Genomic DNA, 24473 nt, shown 5'->3' with positions numbered 1-24473 from the left:
ATGGTAAATGGAACAGCTTTCCAGCAGAAGTGGTAAATGCACAGGAAAGGCATATGGCTCCTGAAGCTAAGCTAAGCGAAGACAAGACCAAGGACTGATTAAGGGTTGAGCCTTTAAAGCAAAAAGAAATGAGCAGACTCTATGGTTCTTATCTGCTATTACATTCTGTGTTTCTATGTTAAACCTAAGCTCGCAATAATCTGTGCCTATGGCTCTTCGGCATAAACTGCAGTTCCTATCATGTGATGAATACTGAGAGCCCTGTACCCAAAAACCTGTCTGGAGCCCGGACATCACCGGCCTGTCCCCACTACCCACCTCATACCCTTCATGCCGCTCCAGGCTGCAGGATTTCTGCTCATTCGCTCGCAACCCAGAGGTGATCGCCCTGTTGGGGACAGTAGCGAGAAATGAGTATTTTACACAGACCAGAAAGGTTCAATTTTGGGCTTGTTTCTGGAATGCAAGCTCCTGGCTTAAAGCGGGTTAATTTTCTGCCTGCGCAGGGAAGCGGGAGCGTGAGAAGTGCTGAGGTTGTGCAACGTGCAGACTCCAGGTGTCCCCAGGCAGCAGGAGTTACTGCTCATTTGGATTCTAGCCCTTTGTTGATAAACCTTCTGTGCCCTCTGCTTCTTGACATCCATTGTTGCTTGCCACTGAAAGCAAAGGGCAGGACTCCACTTAATCGAGGTCTCCTAACATCTACTACTCTACATTAACCCTTTCCATCCTCACGCTGTGCCCAGCGCAGAAAAACTCAGCCACGGTGAGCGTGACTTAAGTATTGTCCCTTGTCCCTCATTCATCACATTATTAGATTCTACTCATTCTCTGACACAATTTTATTCATTACATTTTTTGTGGATAAAAGAGACGGTAGGAAAGGACGCGCTACAACGGACAGGTACCTTGATAACTCAGAATTTTGCCCATTTACCAAATAAAGAAGAAGAAAGCCCTAAAGTGTTTACTTAAGAAGAATGAACTTGGTATGGTCCATCACGACAAACCATATTCCTTCCTCTAGAACCCAAACACACAGCATATCTTTTTCGCATTAAAGCACAAGCTCTGTTCCCAGCATGCACCACGACAAAGGTTAGAAATGCAACCATCGCTTGGGGTGTTATTAACACACCCTTCATTTTTATTTTTAATTACCGAGAGGATGGCTGGGTTCCAACAGCCTGAACATTGCGCAGGCCCGGGCATGGAGAGAACATGGTGACCTCTAACCTCTGTTTGCTGCTCTAGTATTGGGCACCTCCCGAAGGTCAGCCGGAGGTCAGATATCACCCCCGCAGGAACACATCTAATACATATTAAATGCATCTAGGAAATGCTTATTCGTAAACAAGATCGTTCATAAACGTAAACCCAAAAAACTTCAGGGAATCGACTTCATATGTAACTTTACACAACTACATAGTATTATTTCACAATGTGTGCAGTTATTACACTGTGCTGGTGGTTTAAACCAAAAGAATACATAAAAGGTTAATCTGCTTAGGGCGAGAAGCTAAACCGCCTAAGTAGTGTGTGCTCGACAACATATGTTGCAGAATGGTCTACAGAGAGAGACGGAGCCTTCCTGAAAATAAAGAGCCCGTAGGCTGTCGGATCCAGGCTTGGAAATCTAAGTGTACTGCGTGCTTCGAACGTGACATCGAATGTGTCTCCTGCAGATCACACGGTAAATGCCACTGTACTCCGTAAGACGACGGCTTGAAGGGTCTCGGCTGAAAAGCGTGTGCCTTGAGCTATTGCCCCAAGCTAGCTCTTTGCGGCAACCTCTCCAACGACACCAAGTTTGTGTACGAGTGAGGATCAGATAAAGTTCTAGGTGTCTGGTTCTAGGTGTAGACACGCAACTTCTTCAAGACACGGAACATCGGCAAAAAAAATGTCTGCTGATTAATAACTTCCACAGAGGGTGGAAAGCCAGTAGATAACATATGGCAAAAGATAAGTGCGGCACACTTTACACGCTAACCCTTTTTCAATAGGACCTGGGGCATTAAGTCTTCTGAAAGAAGATTATGGAGCTTCACCTAGTTATGCGAGGGGCGCTGTAGGATTATACACAGGAAAAGAGGCCTTTTTTTTTTCTAAAAGCACTGAGCTTTAAAGAATTCCTACCTATACAATGCAGAGTGACACGCTGGAAGAGATAAACCTGCCTGTTGTCTTTTGTCCTGTCTGTCGGATTCTTCCGTTGACCCTCTGGCCATTAGCCAAGGTAATATGATATTACAAGGATCCTTTCATGACCTATCCTGTCACCACCTCCAGCAACCATTAGCCGTCGTCTCTCGGCCCATCGGAAAGCCGCAAAGTACACGGAAGAAAAAAAAGAAAAAAGAAAAGACAAAAAGTAGAGTGTCTTCTTTTATCTCTAAATCTAATCCCACCTGAAGGTCTACCTGGACCCCCCCCCCGCTACATTCTTGTCGCGTCTCGCATGGCTTAAGCAAACCATAAGGTATCGAATCTTCGCAACCTCTTCTCAAATGACATACAATACAAATCCTTTTCAATCCCCCCCAAAAATACCCCAGAAAAAAAGCAAGATTATTCTAAAACAAATGTTATAATTCTTCTGAATCCACAATTATATTAGGAAACTTGTAATGGCCATGCAGTCATTATCTACCCTTGGGAAATATTACTGTGAAACTGATTAATCAAATCAACACTTTTTGGGGAAATTGCCGACCCTCTGCCTTTTTCAAAAGTGCAATTTTTGATCTTTGGAGTAAAAATTGCGCATAAGAGGCGCCATAAATCAGCGGCCTATAATTTTCCTTTGATATATGCAGTTTTAAAAGTTCACTTAATCCCCCGGTTGAATAATATTTCACGCGCAGGTATCCATATATCTACTCAGGGCTGACTCTTGAAGATCGCTCAATTCAATGATCTCTTCTTTTGGCATCTACACAATTAACAATCCTTCATTGCACATCGGGAGCATGTTAAATTCTCCCTAACAACCTCAATGGTTGCCCATAATCTTATCGCACTATATGAAGCATGTCCAATAAAAAGAACATTGACGGTTACTTTAGCTCAATATAGTCGTGAGGTTACATTTGCAATGGCCCAAGGAAAGATGGAGTCACACCATTAAAAAGCGTGTTGGCCCTTGGCAAGAAGATACATCGTGCTCTGCGCTCCAGCATCCGAGCGAGGTGAAAGTCTGTGCACGATCGGCAAAAAGAAGGCGAGTATTAATCGTCAGCAAATATAACAATTTTATCTCTAAGGTGTTGTTCCAATTACTCTACTGAATATGACACTTTTACAACTAATACGAATAGTAATCTTTCCAACCACTTTATGCTACCCAAACCTTTCCCGGAAATCATTTTTGAGTCATGGCAAATTTATTCCTGCTCACAATGTCTTCAGACCAATTTCACGCTAAAATAATAACAGTAATAATAATTAATAATTGTATTATTTAAATGTAGAATTATTTATTAATTACATTAATAAAAAAAAAATGTAATTTTTTCTGCTTAATAATAATAATTTGTATTGGTACGGCACCAGTTTTAAAGCAGACATGCCACCTGGATTGATTTTTTTTTTATTTATTTTTTTATTTTTTTTACTTGAGGTAATTGTTAATGTTGCATTTTAAAAACATAAATCAGGATATGTTACTTTTATAATTTGTTTTTCGGATGTAAATATTTACCCAGATGCTCCCAAAACAAACTATTTATAACAGCTTGCTTACTAAAATAAAAAATAAAATAATAATTTATTATTATTATTATTAGGTACAGACAGCACTATTGCCAACTTTATTAGGGTGAGAAGCGCAGACAGTATTGTTTTTTGCAGACAGCACTATTTTTATAAAATAAAATGTAGCTGTGTAACGTTAGGACCCCAGACGCGAGGCGCGTTGTGTTCAGGTGCAGGGTTTTTATGTAAAAACTTTAGTGGAACGACCTTGCTAAGCCAAGCAGGGAAAACACAGCACGGTCTGACACACAGCCTGGAATTACAGCTATAGGGTTTCATGACCATCCCACATCTCAACCCCCAATAATTTAATGATATCTGTACGGTCAGGGGATCTCTTCCACACAATACATAACATGTAAACATTTCACGAGGGGGGAAAAACAAGTCATTTAACATGTCTGAGCAGATTCCCGTGCAAAGGGCAGGGCAGCAATATTTTTTTAAAAAAAATAATTATCTCCACCGGTTCAGGTGTCCTACACTGCGATATATCCTTGCTGTATCTAATACTTTACTATACGTTAAGGGTGGCTCAGGTCTGAGATGTTTCGCGGGATTTGTAGAAATGTGATATAAACTTTTTATAAAGTGATATATATGGATCAGGGTACGGCCAAGCATGATGGCCATTATGGCACGCAGACACATGCTAACACTAATCACGTTGTAGAGCATGTTTTTTAGATATTTAATTCTCTATAATTAAATACATAGGTGGTGAACGTTGTTCTGTGGACCATCACGGATTATGGAATTTAAGTTTACATTATGGGTAAGTCGCACTTTAAGGAGGATATGCCACTTATTGAGAATCTAGACTTATGTCATCAGAATTACAGCTTAAAATATGCATTATAAACACACCTAATGTGTTTTATGTTATTTCTCCCGATTTGTTGAGTTGCTGATAGTTATTGATAGGCACAGACAGCCTGTTAAGGGTGGACGAGGAGAAGGGCGAGAACTTCAGGGATGAATTGATCATATAAAACTGGCTCTGCCACAGACTGCCAGCACTCACTCTTGGCTTCTATGAAGTTCTTTAAAGTTTTTACAGAAATCTAAAACACAAGTTATAGACATTTTTAACTAGTGAATTTAGCATCATCGAGTGATTGACGTAATTGTGCACCGCATGTCAATTTCAAGCCGTATAAACCATCTCCAGTACAATCACATCTAATGTCTGGAGGAACGTCCGAGCCGGGGATTCAGGAGCTGCAGGTAATCCGAGTACCTGCATTTCTGAAATGGTTCTCATATTTGGGTCCTTTGTAAACACAGTTAAGATACTCATCAGGGGAGGAGGGGCAGGTCGTGGTGCTGAGGTTCCCTCCACTAACCTGGTTACCGTCCAAGGGGACGCCCAAGAGCACCGTGTTAACGGCTCGTGTGTATGCTGTCAGATCTACGTTGGTGTGCGGTTCAGTTTGTTGTGATTGTATGAAGTGGTGCATGCGAAGTGTGCGGGCATCTACACCTTAGATTCAGGATAGTCACACGCATGTTTAAATTCCACTTATCTCTCACCTTCTCAGAAACCCACATAAACCTCTGACCGCATTGTTGTAGACTATGGCCTCTTGTTCTAACATTTCTCCCCCCTTTTAAATGTGGACAACGAATGCCTAAGCTACAAACTGCAATGACGGAGCTTCAGCTGTTGTGGACTACAGTTCCCATGATGCTCAGCTAAATGATCCATAACAGCTGGTGAGCCTACGGTCAGCCATTACCACGCTCGTGCAATGAGCAATTAAACTCCGCACTCGAACCGGTAAATCACTTATGTGAATGTTCCCGTGGCAATGCTGCGAAATCAGAGAAGCGGAGACCTCAGACGCACGGCCCATCTGCTTTTCTCGTGAGCTGCTCGTACCCACGCGTACGGCACACTTTACAAACCGTAACCTAAACACAATAACGCAACTTTCGGTAATAAAGAATAAAAAAGTATTTGTTACTGTGCCTCTCCGCACCCCTCCCCTATAACCGTGAGTGCCATTTCTCCTCTGCTCACGGTTTAACCCTGTAAACACCCCTCAAACACACCTAAAAAAAAAAAAAAAAGCTAATCCCTCAGGTGTGGCGGTGAAAAGCTTGTTTTATGAGGTGAAGTGCAGCTTATTCTGTCTTTATCTGAATCCATAAGTGTGAACCGTCGGCCTCCAAACCACAGTGAACAAACAGCGCCGTTTAAGTGCCGTGAGAGGCGTTTGTTTAAGAAACCGCTGTTTAACAGAAGAGTCTCACAACATAAACAGCTGCGATACCGCCTGACAGCTCCGCGGAGAGCAGGTGTCCGCAAACAGGTTGAGAACACAACATCAATACAAACAGCTGCCATACTGTGTCCTACAGAGCTGCGGCGACGTGGGGCTTAGCGTACGCCCTGGCGGTGTAGGAGGGCCCCGGCAGCGCAGGAGGGTCCTGGTGGTGCAGGAGGGCCCCGGCTGCGCAGGAAGGCCCCGACTGCGCAGGAAGGCCCCGGCTGCGCAGGAAGGCCCTGGTGGTACTGACGTCTGCTGTCATGTCATTTTTATCACGTCGCTGGCTTATCAAGCGGCTTATGAGCTTTTGAGGGCCACACTAAACATTTCAAAAACACATACTATAAGAAGCTTAGGAAGCAACAGAGCCGTAAAATAGTGTTTAAGAGACGCGCCAACAAATCAAGTTCAGGGATCCCACTACATTGTTGGACAGATAATGCCATCTAAAGCTTTGGGATGTGTATCATTATTATCGGGATTGCCTTAATATTTTACTAGTTTGACATTAAAATATTGAGCCGACCCTGTTTACATGCCAATTACACTAAGCATGGCTCACCCAACAGCGCTGAACAGGTTAACCTGACACTGGGTATTTGGCAGTGGGTACGGGAAGCTGGCATAGCTGGAAATATAGTGTTTTCTCTGTATAATTGATGATTTAAAATATAATATTTCATCGCATAACATTTTACAGTATTGTTTAATTTTGGTTTGCGTCTTCCATGTTGCGTCGGAGTGATGTCATAAGTACCTAGCGCTAGGTCCCTCTAATTCAGTTTCAGAGCTAAACCATGTATGTGAACCATACCGGAGTAACCCTTCCAACCAGCCGAGGACCGGCAGCCAGGCTCCAGAAACATCTCGCGGGTGCAAACTTTAAAAAATTAAATGAAAATTAACGGCTGGAGCAGGGCTAACGTTCCACGGCAGCCTCAGCCGTGACATTTAAGCATCATCGTTTTACATGAGGTTTCATGATTTATTAATGGCTCGTTTGAAACTGTAACTGACCAAAACAACAGGGGAGGGATAGATTTTCAAACAATTTTTACTTCTCGACAACCTGGTTATATATTTTTTTTTTTTAACACTTTCCGAACAAAGAGAAAGGATTGACATTGATGCAGAGGTGACAGGGTTAATGAGTGGACATTGCTCCATGATGTGGGAAGCTCTGGGGTTTCCGTTCTGAAAGGATCCGGAGGGTTGTAGAGGGCCCTTTCCTGTGTCCAAAGGAGATCCTGAAAACATGACGGAGGAAACGTGTGCAAGAAGAGGCTATGAGCTAGTTCCTGGCACTCTATTGCATCACGAGATGATGTGGTGATGTCATTCGCTGTGGATGATCCAATAAGGTTTGTGAGATTACACAGTAAGATTTGTATGATCTGGACGCCGCATTAAGATTAAAATCCTGCACCCTCTGAGCTTGCATTCTACCAGGAAAGAGCAACTGTAGTGCAATTCTGGAGTGGCTTATTTATGGATTGTTTCTGCTGATCCACTTCATTTCTTTAATTAAAAGACTTTCAAAAATGTGTGACTGTAGGTGTCCGTTTTTTAATTTTGAATATATACAGACCTCACTTCGCCAACATAAATTCATCCAATGGCCGCAGGGATCGGACTTTTTTGACATGACACAGACAGGGTTAAACAGGGACAGGCCGAGCATTTTTGGCAGCTCTACCTATGAGTGATCTGGGGCTGTTAGGTGTCCTTTGAAGACGGCTGCTATCCAGACACACTGGGGAGGCAGCTTCAGGTTACAGAGAGGCTCGGACAGGCATGATTAATTACTGTAGCGTCTGCCACCAGCCAACACACAGGCAACAGCCTTCATTTTGTTTTGTGTTTCTGCTCCATTCTGTGGTCATGTACCCAACCCGGGGGCATTACAGGTACTCTGTATTATTATTATTATTATTATTATTATTATTATTTATTTCTATAGCGCCATCATATTCCGCAGCGGTGTACAATTAGTAAACATCTTGACTTCCAGAAACGGGTAAGGAGGGCCCTGCTCATAGAAACAAAGACTCTGACCGCGTAGAGCCGCAGTCCTCGGTCTCAGTTTCGGGACCCGGCATTACCACGCGCTGGTTGTAAAAGATGGCAGAAACCAATTAAACCAGTATATATATCGCTCTCGAAATAGGCTGTAATGGGCTGGGGGACGCATGTCCTGCTGGTCAGGCTTAACCCATAGCGGTCCATGGAACTTGCCCGGCTGGTTCTCAACAAGTTAAACACACACATCTGGTTTTTATTTATTTTTAGTGTTTTTTTTCTGAAACCCATTTGAGTTGGAACACGCAGGTTGAACAGACAGTTGAGCGCACGTGCTCCAGAGAAGCTGTTCATATTAACGTGAGCTGGGATTCTGGGGTGAAAGAAACGTATAAATACAATTAAAATAGCTAATAGAAAGGGATGAAACCAGTATTTACATTATTATTTTTTTTATAACTACAAAGGTTTTATGGTGCTTAGATGAAGACCAAGTTACTTTTGAAATATACTTAAATGAATTGAGTGGCAACTTGCTGATGCAGACAATAAGATCAATAAGTAGATAAGTGGAACAGCCTCCCAGCAGCAGTGGTGGAGGCTAATACAAGCAACAGAATTTAAACATGCATTAGAAAGGCGTATGGCCAACCTGAATCTAAGACGAGAACGACTACTGATTACATCATTTACATCCGGAAAAAGGAGCAGACACGGACTGAATTGTTCTGCCGTCACATTCTATTTTTCTGTGACTGCCTGTCCTGGAATTTGTTATGCCCCGTGTGTATAGATGAATGTCTATATCTATCTATCTATACACACACATTCATGCACGCACACACACATTCATGCGCGCACACACACATACTAACATCCACTCAGCTCCTGCTGTCCTGTAACTCTACATTGATTTAACCCATACCTCCCTGCGAGAAACACCTTCTGTCCAGTAGCATTGTCATGATGTTCCTGGTTTGTGTAACCTCACTAAGCATTATGGTGGCATATGCGATAGGCTTTTTTTAGTTAATCCATAATGAAGGTGCGCATGTTCACGGGGGCAGGGTGTAATTTAGGCTGTCCAGCTGGATCTCACACAGCATATTGCGCTGCAACCTGCTATATGCATTCACAGCTTTCTATTGGCTGCTGTTCAGTTAAAGCACCAGACACACACACACCATCTCCCCCTCGCAGTCCATTTAAATACACAATTTATTTAAGGCACGACGGTAAAAATCAACCCCGCATATTATATTTAAGTCACTCCGTCTCGGAAATCAATGAAGCCATTATGTTTATCTAGGTAGGAGCTCAGAGCGCTTTGCAGCGAATTTCTAATGCACAAAATAAAATTGCAGATTAAATGGACTGCTGATATAAAGTGGCTGCCTTGCACTCTCTAGAACTCTGTTTCAGGGCTGCGTGGATCGAAATGGTTAATTCATAAAGGAAATCCCAAATCGGTTTGGCATGCAGGCAAATGACATGTTTAATAGGGATTTTTAACTGGGACTGCTCCTTTAAATCTCAAATCATTAAAAGCATGACAGATGGCACGGAACGAGGAATGGTTAGAATGGCGAGTTCCTCTCCCAGCAGAGGCAAAAGATATGAAGGAAAGTGATGCACAATGATGCAAAGAGAGAGAAAAGAGGGTGAACGCTATAATTATCTCAAAGTGAGGGGAGCGGGAGAACGGGGTAGGAGGAGCGCTGTGCTACACGCCGGTCCTTGAAGTGGGAAGTCCCTGATATAGCTAGAGGAAACCTGTCACATCTCGCAGGTTCTCCGGATCAGAGATTTCCATTGAGTCTTACACTTCAAACCCATAGTGTTCTCATCACAATGAGCCTTTCATGGCTTAATCTCGCTCAACTGGGCTCTCCGGTGTCTACACCGGCCATATTATATCATCATCATGTACCAAACATTAGAGTGCGAGCTCCCAAGGGGGAAAAGTGTACATGGTCACTCGTGTTCCTGGTTCACGGCAGCACTGGATTCAACAAACGACTCCAGGGAAAGCCAGACACACACAACAGGAGAACTATATATTTTCACACATCTCATAAAAGCAGACGTAAAAGTAGTCAGCGGGGAAAGATATAACGATGTTAAGCAAACAGTAGAATCAATCTCCATATTTAGGGTTCATTTTACAGGCCAATTAAATCTAGAATTAAAAGTCTTGATAAGCATAAACGGTATGATACATTACTCCAGAAGATAAAAAAAAAAGTGAGCATTCTCATCTTACACCCAGAAACGACGTTCTTAGAGCTTTTAAAACAACCTCAACTGAATGGGTTATCAGATACCAAACCAAGCTGCGCCATGTCAGCGTCAGAACGCTTATTACTCCCTTACTTTTACCAAGCAGAGAATGTTCACAGTACTAAAGGATGCATTTCATCTTTTCACGGTGAGTAATAAATCCACAAGTTGTCATCAGCAATTGAGGATAGCATCAACGACAAAAATGCACACTAATCCTTGACCAACCACTCAAAAACTCCAAGATGGAAGGTTGCGTGATCTCGAGTGGCTGGTACACTCCGTGGCTGAAGGAAGGTGTATGTTCTAGTAAAAAAAAATGTCCTCTCGTATTGAAATCGGATTTCAAAAATGCCACTTTTGCCACACTTGAAATCATTCCATAATTAAAATTAGCTCATGATAATTGAAAACTTGGCCAGCCCTTTTCTAGAAGAAGGACATTCAGGAAAGAACCAAAATAATTAATTCTTGTTCTTTAAAAAAAATAAACTGTCTACGCAGTGTTCCCAAAATGACGGTAAAAACACAAACCGCACGATGGATGACAAGAGTGGCTAAATGAAGCTCTACTTGTACAAATCTATCACTAATACCAAAGCTCTTGGGTACAATGTGACCATTAGCTCCTGATATGATGAAGTTCCCTCATCGTTGATAAGTACTTTTTCCTTCACATAATGGATGATTAAAACAAGCACACAGGAATGGTGAAAATCCCACCTAAAAAAAGCCGGAACAGATATAAACACCTCTTGAGGGGCTCCCTCTTGAACCTGGTGTACAATGCTCTGCTTGACGAGGAGACATTTAGCTTAAATCCCAAGTAAGTGGTGTCTTTGTGGCTGAGGGCTTCCTGCTTCTGTCCACGATTAAATATGTTTTCAGTGGGGAAAATAGAAGAGCACTTGACAGGGGGAAAAGTGGAGGTGCTCGAAAGGCTAATTGAGTGAACGGAGGGATCATTGCCATAGGAGACGAGAGGTTCTCCCTCCCTCTATTCCCCGGAATGCTGTATAATATCAGTAGAGGTCCGGGTATTTTGTGCCGTTGATGCTCTGCAGTGCAATCCTGTGGCGTGGGATGGTTAGACACGGCACTAATGTGGGATACAAACTACAAAAGATTTAGATCAACTAAAGAGTGATTGCTCCACATGGCACAGCACCGTGGTTGGTTTATAGTAATGTGTGATTGTTAGCGGGGCACAAGGGAGTCTTTAATTTAGACTACTCCCTTACTAGTAGACTATCCCACATGTAATGGAGCATGTACCAGAGGTCTTCACCTATGGAGTCAGGGACTCAGTAGATGATTCACAAGAAGCTAAAATAAAACAAACTTGACCAAAAACATAAGTCAATTATATGCCTCTGAACAAAATCTTTCCTGACTCCAAAAGAGCCAGAGTCATGGTTCCATAAAAAGTATTTATTGAAACATGCATAGCTATATATATATATGTCACACGTGCTCCTAAACATTCAAACGTCTACTGATCATTGCCACCTCCGGTATGTTCGAAAATGGACTCTACAATATCGTTGTTCTGACTACAAAAGACCCCTTTTGTTGAATACACAACCATGGCGGAGCAGCGCTCCTCTACATCAACCATGTCATCTGCAAACTGGAACGTTCAACGCCACAATTGTAATTTCATTAAACACTGCAATTTAATAATTCCGTAAAAAAAAAATCCATCTTTCCTTTTACTGTCTTGAACATCTGACTTAATGTGTTGGTAATTTAAAAGATTTCTGTCTTGGGGCTTTTTTTTTTTTTTGAACATTTAACATTTATAATATTCTGCAAACGAGCAGACGCTACAAAATTATTTATAAGATCTAAGGTCATAAATGTTTTGTACATTTAAGAAGCACTTAAAGTATATGTATATACAATTAAACATTGGTATTAAACACTGAATGTCCTAGCTAGCTGGGTCCTGTAATTGGGGTGGGCTGCTGTCCTTAACATATCTCACCCTCTTTTTGTGTGGTAGAAGAATTAAATGGAGGTGACAATAAAGTCCACGTAGGCGATGGACCCCTGCGGCTCATGGAAAAAAGTAACTCCATGCCGGTTGGTTATTTGGGATAAAACATAATACATTCAGAGGCCTTTCAACAGCCTACTAACTAATGAATGGGCAAATGTCAAAATGGAATTGAACGGGGAAAGCTGCACAAAAAGCCTGCAGAGACCCCCTTACAGAACACAGACGGAATTTCCCCCTCAAAGAACACAAGAGGAGACCACTTCTTACAGAACATAGACTGAGCCCCCACCTTATATAGTGAGATTTCTCTTTGCCATGCAAAATCTCATGCCTCTGCTACAAAACCGTCCCCCTGAGACATACCAGGTCTGTACATTGCACAACTAGGCCCCAACCTAGAGAACAGTATTGGCCTCCTGATGGGGCATCTCTTCAGCAACCACCCAGGTCCCTGAGCCTTAGATTCACCCTAACACTGGCACCGCACGGACAGCCAGGTCTTTACAGAACCCAGACAGAGCTCCGGACGCCTAACAATTCCAAATGATGGGTCGGGAAGGAGCTATGTTAACATATAACATTTGGAGACCATCAGTAAAGAAGGCACCATGTATGCTTTCAACCTTTTAACCCAATGTGTGAAGAACTTAGGAGTCAGGAAAACATATTTATGAGACAACCTGCTTTTATCAGAATCGAGAAAAGCGTTATGCCCATAGACTTCTTATACTAAAAACAAAGTTAGGCTTTAGCAGCGTGACTTTTTAGTAGATGTGGTAACTTGCACTTGAGATTTTCCAAACGTATTAAAACACAGGTAACCTAAAGGCTGTTTTTTTAAGCTTCCGTGAGAAGCCGTTTATTTATTTCACCCATTAATTAGACCCTCCAAATGAGGTGGCTTGCAACGACCCCGGCTCTAAAGCCTGCCGAGGATCCATTGTGTCACTTGGCCACTAGGCTACCACCTACTTCCTTATTCCCCCCCAAAAAACTGACGCAAACTAAAGCTAACAGAAATAAAAGTAGGTAAAAACAGAAAAACCCCTATCGGCATGTAGACATATAAAGCTACCTCGCTACCAGCAAGCAGATGTGCATGGCTCCAGGTTTACTGAAGCGTGTATCACACTCAGCATGTTACAGATGTCTACAATTAAAGGACAAAGGCAACGGCAGCCATATTTAATAATCCCAGCACATACCAACGCACATCAGTCTTCACATTGCAGTACTTAATAACATAATGAGGGCGAGGCAGTAAGTGCGGTATGTCATGGTATTAATGAACTCCTCCACTGCCATGCATGCCTTTCCAGGCAGCCCTGAAGGGGTTAAACACTGTAAGGTTTGGCCAGGCCTCCAGCCCAAGTGATGTAGCGAAGAACAGCTGTGAAGTAATTCTACTAATGATGAGGATAATAAGCACATGGCAGGGTTCAGTGCTGGCTGCTGAAGCTTCACTGCTCCTGAATAGATAGGAGTCATTAAATACCCTTGATTATCTCTGACCAATATGTAATGGGTTTACAGCCCTTTCAATTAGTCAGTATTTGCCTAGGACTCATTATTTTGCCTTTCGTTAAGCAAGAAGTCCAGCGGTTCAGTGTTTAGTGGAATTTCCGCCAGGCTTAGTGGGCAAAGGGCAGCGACCTTTGAAAAGGAGGCGATTCTGTGCCAGGAGCAAGTTGTGATCACGCTCGTTATCGCAAACAGAGAAGACTGATTCATTTCAACTTTTCCTCTTCTGACCCCGGGCTGAAGACCAATGCAACTCCACTTCTCAACAGAGTCCAGAAGAAAGTTTTAAGTATTTCTGCTTTCTCCATTAGCCATGTTGGTTGATTGAGACACACTCTGATCCCAGATGGCCGACAGGTGGGCTCCTCTGAGGTTCCTATCAAAATGCTTTAACCGGACTGCAAGTTGCCTTCCACAATACTCTAAAACCAACAGTGTTCTTCCCAGAAATGACATTTGGCCCTGTACTGGGTTCATTAATGTGCCTCCACAACACTCGTACTATCAACATTAGTGTCAGGATGCCCAAAGGTGAGACCTGGAAGATCTCTCACATCTATGTTTATCTCTGACTGATGCACTAAGATCTTACCATCATAAAAAAGGCACTGATGGATACCTTTTTCCCAGCAGAGGAAGATGATGTTGTACTTGATACAACCTATCACATTGTCCAAGGCATCCCTTGTAATCAGTATTTGGTGATTGTTACTTGTGGCATAATCAGATGTTCAATTTCACAGAAATTGTAGCTTGGTGAAGCACCGCAGAAACACGCACGGCACAAAAAGCGACATTTTACTCAACGTTTTGGAATCCAGGCTGATGGAATTGTGATAGCCACTGTGGGTCTCATTCGAAATGTTGTTGTACAGGAAATAGTGATGTCATAGTCAGAAGGAATGGGAAATTACACGCTCGGGGAGGAAATGTCAGTCAACACTAAGCATGTCCTTGTGACCCAGTGTCATTGAAGGCACACCCCGTCAGTTCGGAATATGCTTCAGTGACAGACAGACATGACTGTACAGCAATATATTACTATGAATACTGATAAGGCAGCTCTAAAAGTGAAATCCAACGTCTCTTAAATATACAGCACATGTAGTCGGAACCACATACGACTTTATTGAATCAAAATCAGGATTATGATATAGATGAACCGGTATCCACACAACAATCCCCAAGTTGTACAATGCATACATAGTCTTGGTGTGGTCACTCACCGTGAGATGTTGGAAGAGCCACGCTCTCATGATATTTGTTGCTACTTTTGGGAAAATGCCACGCTTCTTTTGCCTCTTTTTGTCCTTGTCTGGGTCATCGTCGTCCCCTGTGCCGGGAGAAGCCACACTGTTATCTAACACATCCCCTGTACAGAGGAAAGAAAAAAGACCTCATGAAATTCAATCTCAATGGCTCTGCAAATACTGTACTAAATGAAAAGTGGCTCGCTAAGACTACAATCAATTGGACTACAGCAAATTCAATAAAGCATTCACAAATCATATGGGCAGGAGCTGCTGAACCTTCTAAGAAGTCTTCTTCTAACATTTCCCTTCCTGGAGGACAATCTGTAGGGAAATGGTCACCATATCTTTTGACAGCTTAGTTGGAAATCCCACTTGATGTTTCTCTTAAGCACTCTTAGTATCTTTTTCCTACTATCTAGTCTAGAAGGCGTCACGCGTATAAAGGAGAAAGTATATTGTCGGCCAAGTAGAAAGCAGCCTGAGGAATCTTAAACAAAAAAGTCACTGAGAAGTCAGGTGGCATCTGCTCTGCCCTGCTAAGTGCCGCGCAAGAGGAACAACAGTAATACAAGGTTATGCATCCATTACTCAGGAGGGATACCAGCAGGCGGATACATTGTCACATATATTCTTTTTAGCGAGCCAAACTTTATAGCAGGAAGAGTATTTTGTATTAAGGGAATATACTGCCGGCTACACCAAGACCCATAAAGGGTAAAAAGTAAAGGCACGCTCGTCAAGCCAGTATGCCAACTTAATCAGAAGTTTCCATCACTCTTTTGTGCTTTTCCATGGCATTAATTGTGCATTAGCAAAAATCATTCACTTTTAAGAGCCTTGCTTATTTTTTTTTGCCCTGAGGCTCTGATGCCTTGAAAGCAATGCCTTCAGGGCGTGTGAATTATGTATCTGAAAAACCCTGCTGCTGGGGCAATACTAGCCCCCATCTTCTGAAAATTTATACCGAAACGTCTCCCCCTTTTTGGGAAGGCGTCAATCAACGCAGGCCGGGTATATAACTAGCATGCATTAATATTTGAACTATTAACTTTACGGGGGTGGTGGGGGGAGAAAAACAGGGCAGCTCGGGCTGAGCGTGGATGGATACAAGGTACTTACAAGATAATGAAATGCAAAAGAAATGAAGATTAGGAGGACATTCTGTGCTTGGATGGCTGACTTTTCCTTTTTTTTTCCTGCATCTTACACATCATTAGCCCAGAGCCACGCGAAAGAGGGAAAACAAAGGGGGAGTTAATACCCCCTGCTGCCCTCTGACAAGCTGCAAGTCCAGGGGAGAGACATAAGTGAAGCCACCGGGGTCTTCCCTTGTTGTAATACTAGAGAGGACCTTAATTAGCCCCAAAAACACATAAATCCCAGACTAGGTCAGACGCATGTACCAGGAAAACCTAAAACAATAAACACGGAGCTGATGCTATGCTTGCCGAGGAGAAGAAGCAGATACATTGCTTCATTCTGAAAGCATCTTCTTCTGTGGAGCACACCTAACAGGACACACAATGCCAGGGGTTGACTCGCTTCTACTCATTTTGGACAGGAATGTACTTCCGAAAACTGTAAAAGCTATCTACTCAGTTCTGGACATCCAATGGCAATTTATTTAATGAAATAAACTATAGTCCACTTTGATGGCACATCCCTGCCGTTTTCATGTTTACATAACCACACAGAGTTGTATCATTGAAACGAGCTAACATGGTAAAGATGATATAATGTATAATAGATCGCAAGCTTTCAAGACTATTTAAGTCTCATTATAAACCTGAAGAAGAGACCTAGACCGCCTTGAACGCTTGCAATCTACTATATACAGTTATTTAATGTAATCTTTCTATTTTAGGCTACATTACAAAGTATCTTCTGGACGGTGTCCTGAAGTAGTAGTTTAGGTAACGTATAAGGTATCCGCTGTCCTAAAAGCCAAGCCCGGTATTTTACACCGTTTCTCTGTCATTAACTGGTCTGATGTGGGCACAAGCATAGTGTCAATAGTTATAAGAAAGTCAAGAAAGTGGAATAAGGTGTGAATTGACTACCTGTGATCAATGAAGGAATGCTGGCTTCATACCAGGTCTTAAGGACTTGAATTGTGCTCGTTACTGCCCACAAACCCCCGTCACGTTGACAGGGGTTTGGATAACGGTCCAAAATATAGCCGACATTGGCACGAGTATAACCACACAGGATGGTGCCATTCATGCATCCTCTGCATGCATATACAATGAATGCTATGCTTCTCCCTTTCTGTGCCAGTGGGGCAAGTAATGTACTGAGAGGTTATAAGCCTGTTGTTCTTGGCAGCCATGAGGATGGGTGTTTGGTCTACACGTGTGCGAACACATGCACACATATAGCAAACCTTTAAAAACCCTGCTGTTTCCTAATATAACAATGTGTTTTACTGTCCTAAATTTTTTCAGTAAACAGATCGAGGAAATCCAACCATGACACCACGGTAAAAAACCACTTGGCTCTTGACCAGTTTTTCGGGGGACATGGCTTTCTTAGTACTGAGTAAATATCTGCAAATGAACAGTTAAGTTTCCCCAGACCACAGAATATAATTATGGCTGGAATACTGGCTCCCAGGAGCTTGCAATCAATTGTTGGCAAGGAAAGGATCAAAGACGCACAGGATTAAAAGCAGGATTAATTCTCATTGCTAATACAAGCCGGGGAGAGCTGGGAATTGTAGGGGAGCCCTCTTCTAACTCCTTTGACTTTTAACTCCTATGTAAATGTTTGTGTGCGCCCCCGTATACATTATATATTCGCCTGCTCCTTTAATGCACACGCTTCTGCTGTCTCCAGTACTATTCCAAGGAATTGCCTGAGGCCAGATTCTCCCAAACAGTAATGGTTTTTGACTGCTCCCTGGCAGCCCTGGGTTGCTGTAACCTGGGCTGATGGGATTGTGCGAGGGCCACAAGCTGGATGCTGCTTCATCAGCTGTTTGTGCGACACAGATGGAGAGGGGCTGTTGCAGAGCCAAGCTGGGAAGCCCCCGGGGTCCGCAGCCTGGGGCTCTATGGAGAGACGCACTTGGACACGTAGAGCATGTATGTTTGAGTGTGAGTGCAAACATGAGCAGAGTAGTTGCTTGAGACTGTAACTCAAATATATTGTTACAATTAAATGGTTAAATAAAATAATTTGCAGATATATACCATATTCTCAACATTAAAAAAAAAGCTAATTCTTTTACACGTCATGTACCAATTTAGGTCTGCAAAGGTAGTAAAGTAATACTCACTTTTACTAGAATTTGAGGATAATTTGCATTATATGGCAATAATGTCACAGAAGCCATAAGTCAAGAAGGACTGGCCAAAAAATGTGCACAAACTTCTATACATGATACCGGTAGATCTGGGATCATTCTAAGCATCAGACTATACATATACCGGGATAATGTTCTTCTGCATACTTCGTACACCAACGCCTTCAGCATAAAGGCAAATATAAAAAACCAACAACCTACCCTTATTTTTAAAGGTTTAGGGCTGAGATTGAGGCATGTGAGAATAGTACATTTTTTTGGTTGACGCAACTGGTCCAAGAAAGGGTGGACAGGTCCTTGCGTGTATGTACACAGGTGGGGTGAGGCAGATTCTATAATCCTCCCTGAACTCCTGAAAGGAGACTGGGGTGTAGCACCTTCTAAGAAAAGCTCTGTAAACAAAGTGCTGTGAGACTGGGGCACGGTGACACGTTCTTCTAAGGCTCTGAGGTCTTGGAGTCCTGGCTGTTAAACAACTTTTCTCAGAGAACGTTTGAGAAAAGTCACACAAAAACTCTTGTTTGGTTTTAAGAAACCATTCTGTGGTAGAAAGCCCTGATCCACGGCAAATATATCTTTAGGATCGTGTTAAGGGTGGCTTTGTTGCGTAGAATGTTTGAATAGCAGCTAATAATGGTTTTAGGTTTGAAGGTGCATGTTGGCCCGAAACCATTGTACCATGGACAACCTGGAAAATTAAATTCCAGAATTCCAAGACAGAATACTTTTACGTACAATCGGATAGCAAGACAATAACAAATAGATCATTGTGGTTAAATCTGATATTAATAAGATATTTCTAAGCTGGTCAGGTGCATTGAGTGAGAAGATAAGACTTGAAAGCTCAGGAGATGCCACCATATCAAAATACTGAACAAGCAAAATATCCCAATAACATTGTTGCCGGCCTGGTCCTGTGGCCACATGGACAAGTATAAGCTCCAATCAAGTATTACTTTTAAGGCCTCAATAATAATAAAACAATGCTTGGGATCCATTCTTCAAAGAGCGTAGAATAAGGCGTATAATATATTGGTATATTATTATTATTTGGATTTTTAATGTATTTAATATGGAAAATGCATATAACAATCAGAATATAAAGCAAGTGCCAGGCTCATCTGCTATTTTTTTTTCCTTTCACTTGCCCTAATTATTTTATTTGGAAGCACTGGATATATCCTCGAGGCTAAGGAGAACACGCTTTGTAGTCTCTGTAGCATAGGGGATACACACTAGTTATTTACTCATCTTTTATGCAGACCCTGCTGTGCTAAACACCCAGGACATGTTAGAGTAACATGTGCCTGTGATTTGCCGCTGACCGCGAGTGCACAGAACAGATGACCTAGTGAAGTTTACATGCAACATTTACTAACTGTGTGGGTTTTGTGACACTGGGAAAGGAGGGGGTGACCGCTGCACCTCGTTCACACTCAAAAGAGCACTGGGAAAAAGAAAAACAGCTTTAGCAAAGCTTACACCGGCTTCAAACACCCAACCCCCAAGGGGGACAAACCGAAAAATGGGATTGGGGGAGAGAACAGAGAAGAAAAGGTTTTTATGCTGCTTTTTGTCCCAGACTTTTCAGGCGGCATAAGAAGCATTTAGCACATTCATTCCCCAAATGGGTCGGGAGCTGGAAACTGCAGGAGGCTGCTCCTTTGTTAACTCCCAGCTATTTACACAGACCCTCTAACTGAAGGGACCTCATGCTTTGCACTGAAAAGAGCTTCCATTCACACTATGTCGGGGAACTGCGTTGGGACTAGTAAGGGATAACGCCAACCTAAATCCATCATATCTTCACAGCAATCCCAAATTATTATGGCCTTATAAATACAACATGATCATGCCTCTATCACAGAATCTGCAAAACCCATACAATGACTTGGGCTGAGTCAAGCTTCATGGCATCCCAGAACCAGCAAAGCCATCATCTCCGCTTCGCTTGTAGACCACTGTCATCTTCAAACCAACATTCTCATGGCCTCCACCCAACAAGACATCATAAAACCACAGCATCTTAACGTTTAAGTGTTTATGGTCCCATTCACATCCTAATTATGAACGCTTTAAACCTATACTATCAAGGAATCATGTTAAAACATTACAAAGGTACCAGCGTGACCTATCACTATAAGTTTTATTGAATGTATAAGTGTCAAAGCTAACTAGAAACCTAGGGCCAAACTATCCAAGACTTTCTGCTTCACTTAAAAGCTTCATAAAAGTCAAATAATACCTGGACTTCATTGTCAGGGACCTTAATGGATAACAAAACAAATATATCTTGTCTTTTACGGTAGTCTATGAGGAGCCACACAACCTTGCATAGACACTTTTAATTTGTCTTATTACTCCCTCACTCCAGACCTCCTAATAGATTGTAAGTAGGACCCCTTTCTCCTTCTGTACTAATATTTCATAACACGAGTTGATGGTATTCTTAATTGTAATATTCTTGTTAATTTTCACTGTGATCCCCCCCCCCCGCTATTGTATCTATGGTGCAGCACAGGCTCAGAGAAATAAAGCTTCATGGGAAAAACAGGCCCGGGGTTCATAGTATTTGTGAATGACCAGTGATTTCTAAATGAGAGAGTCACAGATCGAGAGGAACTCATGCCTGTCTACTGTGTCCCATAATGCCAGCAACAACTTATCTTTTAGACATCTTCGCAGCTCTCGGCAATAAAGCTCCTTAATGGGACGCTAATTTATCATTTTTAGTGACCTCTCTGTACCGCATTATGCACAGTTATCACTCAGATTCTATTAAGCTGAGGCTAATGTCCATCCAGGTCCCAGTTCTCAGATTCAACTCTGCTTGCTCTGCACAACGCACAATCCCAAGCTCCCGATAATGTCCTGCTCTAGTCCCCTGTGAGGAACTGCTGCCAACGCCAGCTCATGACCATCCAACCTCATACACACACAGAGGACTGCTGTCTTAAAGGGCCTCTGTACAACATGCAGCCGGTTGTGTATAAAGAATGAAGCTGGGATTCTATATCCTTCCCATACCAGACGTACCTACAGAACATCATATACAAGTTCATTATCTAACCCCTATTATTTGTCTAGTAAATGAAAGCCATGATATGCACTTTAACTCACAGATAGCTGAGTGACCTTTCTAAATTTGTTTTTTGCCCCTTGCAAATGCATGAAGGGGGTCATCAGAATGCCCCTTATGCATTTATACTTTGTACCCCCCATGAGACCCCCAGTCCACATGTGCAGAAAGCATTCCCATTGACTTCAAGCATTCTCCTGCCAATGATTGCCTGCTTCCAATCGCCAAAACTGTTGCGAAATGCGGGGAGGGGTTGGTGCGCTGAAGCTTCTTCTAAACTTATGTCATTTTTATTTTTTAACGGATAACGAATATGTATTTAAGCACTTCAATATGCATTCTACATTGGTCGTGCTGTAATAGACATTGGACTTCCCTTTAAGCTAAGACACAAGATCAAAAAGACGTACACTTCAAAAATATGGAGCTGTCAAAAACGTTGTGTTATATGAATATTCCGACTACTTTTTATTTAAAAAAAGGACATGGTATTTTTAAGTCATTGTTTTTTTAGATAAATACTTTAGATAGTAGATATCCATGTAACAAAAAAAGTATTTAAAAACACAACTTAAAATAATCCCTGAATACTGTATACATGAACCACTTCAAAGTCAATCAACAGCATTCTGTATCTTATAATGCTACTACTCAATACGCCGGTTAAAAAGGACATCACTTATCTCCCCAACTGGCCCGTTAATACTATGTGGGGTCGTGGCAAGTCGGCACAGTCCTCCATAGCCTCCTTCCGCACCGCGCTTCCTTTAAAAGTGGGGATCTGGTATATGACGTCATAGCCCGATACCCAGAAGTAAGGACAGTTGTCACACAGTGAAGTATTAAAAATGCTGCTCTTTTCTTAAACGTTTCTGTGCCTCTAATTACATTTTACTGCAGGTCCCTATGTATTTATTTTATTACTACCATTATTAATAATGTGAGGTTTTTTTTAATAAAGGGTCAGCCATCAGCGCGAGACCTCAATTTCCACTCTACAGGGAATGGACACGAGCGTTCTGCGAGCGATAATCTCGAAAAATGTTATTAAAAGGAATCAATACACACTACAAAGTTCAATAGGATGTAAAGGTCCACATTTACAGCTGGCTGGTGTGTTCTACCAACAAGCCCGTATAACTCGTACTTTGGACAATAAGACTTTTTTTAAACACATATCGTAGCCATATCCACATTTACTAAACCAAAAAAAACACATCATTTTAATAGAAACGTCTGAATTATATAAATGGAATGGCAAATGCATCGTAGACTGTCTCTGCCGAGTGGCAAGATATATCCCAACAGGTTATGGAAACCCCAAAATATTTCTTAAAATCAGGGAATATATTATAAGCATATTATACTTTGTATGACTTTTTGGAGTGGTGTTATTTTAGTTTTCTTATTGTATTTTTTTTTATGAGGGTTGAGAAGATACATTCTGGAGATCCAGGTGCAAGGTACCTGTTGGAGAGCCCTGCTCTAGATATGTTTTCTTTATTTCTAAAATAACACACTGCAGCCTTTTAGGAGTATTCCTTTCTTAAAGAAGACATGTCTGTTTGGGACACAGCCTGCAGCAAAACCCTGAAAACCTCGTGAATAGAGTATTTTGTTATCAGCATTATCAAAGAATGCAGCTAGAACAACTGGCCGTATAATCAGCGCACAATCACTAGCTACAGTTACCTCATTACATTGCTATTTAAAGAGATTTTTGACAACTGAATGATTTCTGGATTTGAGATGGCCTCTACACTATTCGCAAAGGTCATAGAGCTCGTTTAACCCCTTGTAACCTGAACTATTAACTTTCAGAGTAGTCGCAAAGTAACCCTAGTAGTGAAAAGTGAACTAGTGAACTTTCATGGTCAATGTTGTAGTTTACACATTAAAAAAAATGAACATTTTACCAGATATTCTATTTATTGTGTATTTTGTGTGGCCCTTGACCAATTACAGCCCAGCCAATCTCTTTGCAATCTGAGCAAGATAGGAGCTGTGGGTCTACAACAACATCTGGGAGATAAAATGTCCCCTATCCATGTTCTAGCATCAGGTGAGTTCTTCTGTTCTAAAATGGTGACGTCGATTACTTGATCTGGTAATATTTGCACAATATGACAGGGAGAAGAAAATCTTTACTAATTAACAGTTATTCCCCCTCATTTCCACTTTGTAATAGTGTCATGTTTTAATTTGAAGCGTTAGAAGTGACAACGTGTTGGCCTTGAAGCAGAGTGCTGAATGTGGGGGGCACAGGCTTGCAGAATGTTGATTGAAAACTGGTACCTCCTTAATTTAGGAGATCACCACGGCCCCACACAGTGAACTATCAGATAAATTCCTTATCTTATATCACAAGACTGATGGTTTTTGAAGGACAGCCATGTAGGATGAGCTACAGGATTTCCCCAAGAACCTACAGTGACCCCTGTTCTACAGATCAAGCTCTCAGGGGAACCGAGGGTTGGTTCTCATACCAAATGGTCATCTCCTAGATAAGGGGCCTTATCCAACAACCATGCTTCTTTAGGGAGTAATTATACTTTACAGAGTCATATGGAGGAAAAAAAAACATCCAGACCTTTTTTGATTCTTTAGAGAACATTTAGCTCTTTTCTTGGGAAAAACTACTCAGGAAACTCTTCCATTGTTCGCATTGCAGAACAATCTTGGATAGCTTTGAATGTACACCAAATTGGGAATTTTTGGCCGGTATAAAATAAACAGTATAATTTTACACCTATTTTACAGCAAACAGACATTTCCTTTGTAATATCTGTTCCTCACTACAAAGTGGATATTATCTGCAAAATAAATAAATAAATAAATGGTGTGGCGGGCGGACGTCTTTCATGAAGAGGCAATCAGCCTCCGGCACCGAGGGAGACCACGAGATTCGAATTGACACACGTGGAACAAAGATGTCCCAGACCAAAACTAAAGCGAGTCACTTTATCTCCTGTCCCCCCAGGGGTAT

At 42.0% G+C, this 24473-nt stretch overlaps 1 protein-coding gene across 6 annotated transcripts in view; it reads right to left on the bottom strand.

The window, feature by feature from the left end:
- MEIS2 (Meis homeobox 2) overlaps positions 1 to 24473 on the bottom strand; it is an 82832-nt gene that overhangs the window by 23126 nt on the left and 35233 nt on the right. For 4 of the 6 annotated variants that reach the window (XM_053475639.1, XM_053475641.1, XM_053475637.1 and 1 more), the window contains exon 8: positions 15078 to 15223. In XM_053475639.1, the coding sequence (XP_053331614.1) occupies positions 15078 to 15223 (146 nt within the window). The remainder of the gene's footprint in view (positions 1 to 15077; positions 15224 to 24473) is intronic. The other 2 variants (XM_053475640.1, XM_053475642.1) reach the window with 1 other exon arrangement.

Source organism: Spea bombifrons, chromosome 9 (assembly GCF_027358695.1).
Source record: "Spea bombifrons isolate aSpeBom1 chromosome 9, aSpeBom1.2.pri, whole genome shotgun sequence".
Classification (NCBI taxonomy): domain Eukaryota; kingdom Metazoa; phylum Chordata; class Amphibia; order Anura; family Pelobatidae; genus Spea; species Spea bombifrons.
The sequence above is the reverse complement of the archived record's forward strand: the minus strand, read 5'-3'. Positions and strand labels throughout refer to the sequence as shown.